General features: G+C 38.6%; 2 protein-coding genes across 3 annotated transcripts; one reads left to right on the plus strand and one right to left on the minus strand.

Moving 5' to 3' along the window:
* Positions 1–911: 911 nt before the first annotated feature.
* Positions 912–3,243, minus strand: LOC145737310 (protein FAM98A-like). 2 transcript variants are annotated; one of them, XM_081991945.1, is made up of 7 exons: positions 3,044–3,243; positions 2,779–2,984; positions 2,568–2,722; positions 1,931–2,422; positions 1,709–1,877; positions 1,307–1,656; positions 912–1,252 (listed from the first exon to the last, which is right to left on the minus strand). In XM_081991945.1, exons 1-7 carry the CDS (start codon positions 3,088–3,090, stop codon positions 1,121–1,123), a joined length of 1,551 nt encoding a protein of 516 aa, XP_081848071.1. In that variant the 5' UTR covers positions 3,091–3,243; the 3' UTR covers positions 912–1,120. The 2 variants fall into 2 exon arrangements, with proteins under 2 accessions (XP_081848071.1, XP_081848070.1); XM_081991944.1 differs by having other exon boundaries at positions 912–1,255.
* Positions 3,244–3,354: 111 nt separating this feature from the next.
* Positions 3,355–8,048, plus strand: LOC145737308 (putative RNA-binding protein 19). The gene is made up of 10 exons (XM_081991941.1): positions 3,355–3,495; positions 3,549–3,753; positions 3,808–3,950; positions 4,005–4,262; positions 4,316–4,484; positions 4,541–4,741; positions 5,557–6,008; positions 6,066–6,201; positions 6,256–6,527; positions 7,432–8,048. The coding sequence occupies exons 1-10, from the start codon at positions 3,460–3,462 to the stop codon at positions 8,026–8,028; spliced, it is 2,469 nt and encodes an 822-aa protein (XP_081848067.1). The 5' UTR covers positions 3,355–3,459; the 3' UTR covers positions 8,029–8,048.
* The last annotated feature ends 180 nt before the right edge of the window (positions 8,049–8,228 follow it).

Here is an 8,228-nt window from a genome sequence, read left to right on the forward strand (position 1 = left end):
TTGACCACTCTAAAGCAGAAATTTGAGCGAAATTTTGGTGCACTTTTCCAGAAAATCGTCCATAACTCGCTTATTTGAAACACCTTGTATAAACACGTCGTATAACAAAAGAAAGCTAATAAACGAGGCTATCACGTAACGTAGAGCGGACACGCCTATGTTGCTTTATTTAGCCGCTAGGGGGCGTCACAGTTGACTCACGTTTTTTCCAGTTTTTGCTCAATATCTCAGGAACGTTTCAGGTTAGAGGTCTGAAATTTTTACCACAAATACACCTCGATGTGATGCAACTTTCACCTTCTATACACTTTTTTGGTACCACGCACCGTTTGACCTTGAAAAATTAAAAACTAGGATTGTCAAGAATTTTCTAGGTTACCTTCTGATTTTTTTCAGAAATTTTTTTATTTTCAAAATTACCCTCAACCGCTTAAATACCTTCAAGTTAATAGTACAAAAATGACGTAAAGTGTCATTTTGCAAGGATGCCACGCCCTAAAGTGTCAAAATTGACATTATTTCAAAATCATCTCCGAAACGGTGCCAGTTAGAGCAAAATGGACGGTGAGATTTGCTTTCCCCAGGTTCAAATTAGTTAAAAAAATCACTTTGATTGAAGAAAATCCAAAATGGTTGCCGTTACTATAGTAGGCCCAAAAAATCCCTAATTTAGATTAAGATTCCGTGCAATTTTCGACAAAATCGTCCATAACTCGCTTATTTGAAACACCCTGTATAAAACCACCGTATAACAAAAGAAAGCTAATGAACGGGGCTATCACGTGACGTTGAGCGGGCACGGCTAAGTTGCCCCGTTTAGCCTCCAGAGGGCGTCAAAGTTGACTCACGTTTTTTGCTCAACATCTCAGGAACATTTTGTTTTTTAAAATTTCCATAAATCAAACCAAACATTTATTGTATAATTAATATTTTATTTATTTTAACGCACAATTTCTGCTCTAATATAACTAAGAGTAACATTATCACGATTAATAATATATTTATTGGGCATATACAAAAATTAAAAATCAAAATAAAGCTTTACATTAAACTAAACACGATATTTTTTTAAAAAAAGTTCAGTTACGACTGAAAAAAAATGCCTAAAAACACTTTAGGCTTATCTATAACCACCACCGCCTCGATGATAGCTGGAGCGTCCCCTTTGAAAGTCCCTACCGCCTCTTTGATGATACTGTTGGTTGTTCTGGTTTTCCTGCACGTACTGATCCGCGTAGGTGGTTTTGTTTGACTGCTTTCACAGAAATTAACGAAAATATAAAACCAAAGAAAAACCTCAATTTACCTGAAAGTTGTCGTAAGTTTTGGGTCGTTTGTGCTGCTGATAATCCCCGCCGTAGCCGCCGCCACTGTCCCGTCTATTATAGTAGTTTCCGCTTCCACGATTATCGTAGTTTCCGCCCCTATTATCGTAAGACGAGCCACCGCGATCATCATAACCTCCTCGATTATCGTAACCCCCACGATTTCCATAGTAACTGTTGCCACCCCCACGGCCACCACCCCTATATTGAGTGTTTTCGTATTGGTTGTTACCACCTCCTGAGTAACGTCTCTGATTGTCATAATCTCCTCTGCCTGAGTAGCCCCGATTATTGTCCTGATCTTGATTATAGTTTCTGCCTTGGTAGTCACCTAAAAATCTCCTTCAAACTTTCCTGAACAAAACTTAAAGTGTGAACTCTACCTCTTCCACGACCTCGACCACCAAATCCCCCACCATGATGACTTTGACCTCCACGGTCCCCTCGCTGACTCGCTCCCCCACTTGGAGCAACCGTTCTGTTTTGTTGCCAACTTGGCATCTCTGGAGGAGGCGGAGCTTGCTCCCAACTTCGTCCACCTCGATCTGGAACCTAACCACACAATTAGCCCCTCCCACTTACCTGTATTAGCCACGCCCACTCACCTGCCCTATTATCACTTTATTCAGTGGAGTTTTAGTGTTTTTCCTCACAGAAGCGCTGCTAGTTTTTTCGATGATTGCCAAATCAGTTCGAGCGGCAATCACGTCGGATATATCCACGTTAGGGTCGACGAGCATTGATTTTCTTTTGTCGTGGTAAATTTTTTCGAATAACTCGTCCTTGCCTTTTGTACGATCGGACCACTGAAACGACTGTATAGTCACATCCAGCCTGGTCAGCATCATTTCCCTCCTAATCTTATATTCTTTGTTCAGATCGCTGTGCACTCCCTTCAGGATTTCCCACTGTTTGTCCGACAAAAAACCTTGGAAAATCCCTTTACCAACCAGGTCCGACCCTGCTTTTTTCAGGACTAAGGGAATCGTCGTGTCAAGTTTATCAAACAATTGTTTAATGGTGATGTTTGATGGTGGTTTTGGAAAACGCAAAGTTTGAAGGATTAGGCGCATGTCCGCACCTTCTGGAGTTTCTTGCTACAAAAAAAGGCCATTTACTAAAAATTAATTGAAAAAAAGAGGACAGTTTTAACACAAACATAACCTAAAAATACAGAAACACATCAAATCATATTTAAAAAAATAAAAATACTGTGCTTTATTAAAAAAACAATAAACTGACCAACTTCAGTTCGATCTTATTCTCAGGCTTTTTCTCTTGTAAAATCCGGGCAGCCATTAATTCAGAAATAAGATAATCCACTAATAACAACCTGTCTGAGTAACACTGCAGCCGTTCAGACACTAAACCCTGTGTTAAGCACTTGTAGGGGCAATCTGAAAACAATTACAAACCAGTCAAAGTTTACACTATTTGCTGCACTCCTAAGTACTTAGTTCTTTCAGAAAAGATGTAATTTCCATAACAAATGCTACAGCATCTTCAGGTGAGGACACTGCATTGACTTCCTCGTCAATGTTGAGTAGGGTGCGAATTTCACTAGTGAGGAAATGTATCAGTTCTGTATACTCCTTGTCTTTTTGCCCCAATTCAGCTGCTGTTTGCAGTTGTGAAAATTTCAATAAAGCACCTCCATACCTTGTACCAGAGAGTATAGTAAATAAACTAGAAGCAATAAATAGGCAAAAAGGCCTTACCCAATGTCTTCCAGCCCTTTGATAAGGGCATCTTCAAGACGGGCCATCTAAGTGTATACAAATTATTGCGCACAATTACGTGGTTAGAAAAAAAGCAGCACCAAATCCCTGACCAGTATTTGTACACAAAAGTGGGCACAATTTTTCTAGATGAGAATTAAAAAGGATAAATAAGATTTAATGCCGCTTTGCCCTACATGGGAAACCATGTTGTTTTTAATTCTATTTGACAGATGATGACAAACCTTTAGGTCAATTATTTTAATTGTCACGTGACACTAAGTCTGAACCAAGCGCTTAATCACGTGTTATGTAGCTTTGTCGGAGATTTTAGGTTATGTCTTTTAACTTAACCTCAAAATGAACGTGGTTAATAACAGTAAATAAAACATTTTTTATTGTTGTGCAGCCTTAAAATGTCTCGTTTAATCGTGAAAAACCTCCCTAAAACAGTAAGTACGTTTATAACAACAATATCCACCGGTTTAGCAGCTTTAAATTGTAGATTACCGAAGATAAACTGCGCCAACTGTTTAGTGAACACGGCACCATAACAGATATTCAACTAAAATACACTAAAGAGGGTGTATTTCGTAATTTTGGCTTTATAGGGTATTGTACAGACAATGAGGCTCAAAACGCCGTCAATGCCCTTAACAGCACTTTTCTCAACACTAGCAAAATATCAGTTGAAAAATGTGCAGTGCTTGGTAAGTTTTTCCAATTTGAAACACTCTTTATAGTATGTAGAAACATATGTATAGGGGACGCTAGCAAGCCCAAAGCTTGGAGTAAATATGCTGCGGATAGTACAGCCTACAAGAAAGCCCATCCCCCAAAACTGGAGGCTAAAACTACCAAAAAGGAGAAGAAAAAAGTTAATAATGTCAAGGAAATTTTGGACAAAGTTTGTTGTTTGTCAAACTGTTTTAAATACAAAACTTACCTTAATTTGTTGTAGTATAAAGATGACCCATTGTTTGAAGAGTTCCTGGAAGTCCACACTGATGCAGATAAATTGAAACAATTAAAGCTTGAAAGTGTGAAAGAGTCTTCAGACACTGAAGATGTCAGTAATGAGCCAGAGCCAGAAAAAGTGGCCGAACAGCCCATATCTGATATGGAGTACATGAAGATGCTGATGCCAGGTGCCGAAAGAAAACCCAGACAAAAAATGGAGAAAAAACCCAAAGAGAAAGTACAACTGTTTAATCTAAAGGTATGTTTTTAAACTTCAAGTTAATCAAGTTGCAATAAGGGTGTTAATTACAGCTGAACAATTTACCTTACGCAATTAGAAAGAAGGACATTAAAGAGTTTTTCAGACAAAACATGCCTTTCAGTATCAGAATCCCTAGAAACATCAAGGGCATTGCATTTGTGGGCTACAAAACAGAGAAAGCTTTCAAACAAGCACTGACTAAGGACAAAAGCTTCTTAAGTGAGTTGAGTGGCTTTTACTCTGCTTGCACATCTGTAAAGTAAGTTTTATTTCAGAGGGCAAACAAGTTAGAGTCATGCATTATGAAGTTAAAGGGCCAAAGCTAGAAAAAGAGGATATTAAGCTGACTAAGTGGAAAAGTCAGGAAGAGGCCTTAAAAAGTGAGGAGGATATTGCAGAGTCTGGTCGAATTTTTGTTAGGAATCTGGCATATACAACCACAGAAAAGGATTTGGAAGAGTTGTTTTCTTCTTACGGTAAGTAGTAGTAGTTATTTTGAAATGCCTAAGTTTTCCTTGATATTGTCTGATTTTTACTTATGATGGTTCAGATTGTTTTCTCTTTTTATACCAACAGTAGAAAAAGATATAATAAACGTTTCTAAATCCTGATTTTTGCAACTTTAGAGTATGGTTTGAAAGTTTTGACGTTATTGACAGTTGTCACGTGATTTCAGAAGACTATTTAGCTAGACTGTGAGGTGATAATTTTCAAAATAACTGTAATATCTCAGAAAATCGTTTTGTTTCGAAAACTGTGTTAAAATGTAATTCTCGCAAATTCTAGTAACATTTTGACAATTCTGACAATAGTGACAGGCATGACGTGGTTTTAGAGAATAATTTGGAGTAAGAAAATGACTGTTTTAAGCGCATTTTTAGAATCCTTATTAAACTTCCTATTGAATAAACTGAAAAAGTATATAAAATGTTTCACAACGAACATAATGACAATAACGTAATTAAAAACGGTAGAATATATACGAAAAACAGGAGAAAGGTAGTAGAACTACAAAAACGGTAATAAACCGTTTTAACGTTGAACCTAGCAAACTAGATCACCTGAAGTGCATTGATGTAACTATGGTTGCCTACCCTGTTCATACCTGTATTATAGCAAAACCCAATGTAATTTACGATGACGTAACAAAGCTTCTTTAGGTTTGAATTTCAATAAAAGAAAATGATTATATTTTCTATAAAAGTGGTTTTTGACTGAAACATTATTTGATAGTAAAGGGAAAAACATACATTTGTGTAAATTCTGATTGACGTGAATTTCTAATTTTCAGGCACCTTAACAGAAGTAAATCTCCCAATTGACACAGTGTCAAAACAGCCTAAAGGTTTTGCCACTGTCACCTTTATGTTGCCTGAGCATGCGGTCAAAGCGTACTCCGAACTGGACGGGAACATATTGCACGGAAGAATGATCCACTTGTTGCCGGGCAAAGCGAAAGACGCGCAGGAAATTGATTCGGAATCGACGAATTTCAAACAGAAAAAGGCGGCCAAACAGAAATCGACAGCGAAATCATCGCACAATTGGAACACCCTGTTTTTGGGGCACGACGCGGTGGCCCAAGTGATTGCCGACACTTACGAAGTGCCGAAAGAACGCGTGATTGGACCGGAAGTAAAAGGGAGCGCGGCCGTCCGTTTGGCAATGGGCGAAACGCAAATTGTTGCTCAAACCCGGAAATATTTGGAAGAGCTGGGGGTGGTTGTTGATGCGTTTAATGGGGTGAGTTTGGTGCTACTTTAAGGGTAAAAAAAAATCCAATTTTGGGGGTGATTTTAGCCGGTGACGTCACGCTCTAAAACTGTGATATTAGTGAAGAATTTACCTTCAAAAACTGACGCTAAGGAGATTAAGGAACTGTTTGAAGTTCACGGTGAATTGGGTAGAGTTATTTTGCCTCCCAGCGGTATTACCGGTAAGTGTCACTTTCTTGTTTCAACTGTCAGATTATCAGCGAAAATATTTGCAGCAATCGTGGAATTTCTGGAACCCTCCGAGGCTCGTAAAGCTTTCGTTAAACTGGCTTACTCCAAGTTTAAAAATGTGCCTTTATACTTGGAATGGGCGCCTGAAAACGGTTTGAACGCCCAAAAATCCAGCCAGAGTCTGAACAAAGACCTTGACAAAAATCAGGAAGAACCTAAAAATATAGAAGAAGAAGAAGAAGAGGAACCGGAACCTGACACAACATTGTTTGTTAAAAATTTAAATTTCCAAACTACTGATCAAAGTTTAAAACAGGTGAGTAAAAAGCGCTTAAAAAGCAAAACTATTTTCCTCATAAAACTCTGAAACAACAAATTATTACTTCTTTAGAGTCAAGGAAGATTTTAGACTGTTTTGAAAACTTGAAAAATGTTTTTGAACTACTTAAGGAGGGTTTGTACAGTTTAAAGAGTATACTGAAGGTTCTGGAATAGCTTCTAGACTAGTTGAAGATCACTTGGAAGTCTTTAGAGTGTTCTCAAAGCTTTTGGAAGCTTTTCTTCTGCTTGAGAAGCATTTTGGGAGTTTCTGTAGTATTTTAAAACCTTTTTAGACTACTTTAGGAGCATTTGAACAATTTAAAGGGCATTGAAGGTTCTAGACTGCTTTTAAAGCATTTGAAACCTTTCTAGAAACTTTTGAAAGCTGTTAAACTGTTCTAGAAGTATACAGAAGCTTTTAGATTGTCTTGAAACCTTTTGAGACCTTCTATAGATAAGGTGAAAAGCTTTTGGAAGCTTCTAGGCTGTTTTGTAAGCTTTTGCAAGGCATTTTGGAGCTTCTATAGTGTTTTGAATCGTTTTTAGACTACTTTGGAGTATTTGGAAATTACTTGGTCAGTTTAAATTTGTAAATTAATTGTCAAATGACGTGTTTTTGCGTAAATCGTTCACATTAAATGTCAAAGTTTGGTTGCTCTTATTAGGTCTGTTCACAGAGACAATCCCCCACTGGTTTCCAACTCAGAAACAGTAAATGTCTGTGTAAGTTTTATTGGTTGAATGCTCACGTGACTACGACGTCACTGTCACTCTAACGTGTGACCAATGGATGTATATATTTCTCTGATTACTAGTTGGAGGTTCACTCTGCGAACAGACCTTTGATTTACAAAAAGCAAAATTTCTAGAAATCCTAGTAATTAGTTAATGTTTTACAGCATTTTGAGGGTTGCGGTCGTTTAAAATACGCCACAGTAGCAACGAAAAAGGACCCAAACAATCCTGGTGGCAAACTATCAATGGGTTACGGTTTCGTGCAGTTTTACGTAAAAAAACACGCTGACGAAGCTTTAAAAACCCTGCAGCAGAGCACTCTGGACGGCAAATCGCTGGAACTGAAACGGTCAGAGCGCACCGTCAAAACTGATCCTTCCACCAACCGGAAAACCGTTAAACTCACCAAACAAACCGGATCGAAAATCCTGGTCAGGAACGTTCCGTTCCAAGCGAACAAGACGGAAATCTACGAGCTGTTTAGCAGTTTTGGGCAAATCAAAGCGTTGCGACTGCCCAAGAAAATGGTTCCAGGCGCGGACACCCATCGAGGGTTCGCTTTCGTCGACTACGTGGTACCCACGGACGCTAAAGGGGCTTTCGAGGCTTTGGGGCAAAGCACCCATTTGTACGGGAGGAGATTGGTGTTGGAGTGGGCCACCACCGAAGAAGGCGTGGAGGAAATACGGAAGAGGACCGCAGAGCATTTCGGTAGTAAAGAAGAAACGAAAAAAGCTAAAAGTGTATTTAATATTGAATAAAGTTTTGTTGAGTTAAAAAATTGATTTTATTTTGCTTTTGACGCCAGTTGGTTCATCAATCAGACAGTTGTCACGTGACTGCTCTAATTGTACACAGTAAAGTGTCATGTGACGTCTGCTTGGTTTAACTAGTTTAAAGTTGAATGCACTACGCCACTAAGTGGTAAGTAAGGCCACTTTCGAACAAATAATCGACCTCG

The sequence above is a fragment of the Ips typographus genome, linkage group LG13 (genome assembly GCF_016097725.1).
Source record: "Ips typographus isolate SLU linkage group LG13, UJ_Ityp_2.0, whole genome shotgun sequence".
In the NCBI taxonomy this organism is placed as follows: Eukaryota; Metazoa; Arthropoda; class Insecta; order Coleoptera; family Curculionidae; genus Ips; species Ips typographus.

Excerpts from the sequence above, each read along its gene's own strand:
- LOC145737310 (XM_081991944.1), bottom strand. The coding sequence starts at position 3,090 with ATGGCCCGTCTTGAAGATGCCCTTATCAAAGGGCTGGAAGACATTGG. Across the intron at positions 2,985-3,043 it reads AAAGGGCTGGAAGACATTGG|GTATGGAGGTGCTTTATTGA; the intron begins GTAAGGCCTTTT and ends CTCTGGTACAAG. Across the intron at positions 1,657-1,708 it reads TGGTCGAGGTCGTGGAAGAG|GTGACTACCAAGGCAGAAAC; the intron begins GTAGAGTTCACA and ends GGAGATTTTTAG.
- LOC145737308 (XM_081991941.1), top strand. The coding sequence starts at position 3,460 with ATGTCTCGTTTAATCGTGAAAAACCTCCCTAAAACA. Across the intron at positions 3,496-3,548 it reads TGAAAAACCTCCCTAAAACA|ATTACCGAAGATAAACTGCG; the intron begins GTAAGTACGTTT and ends TTTAAATTGTAG. Across the intron at positions 3,951-4,004 it reads TCAAGGAAATTTTGGACAAA|TATAAAGATGACCCATTGTT; the intron begins GTTTGTTGTTTG and ends AATTTGTTGTAG.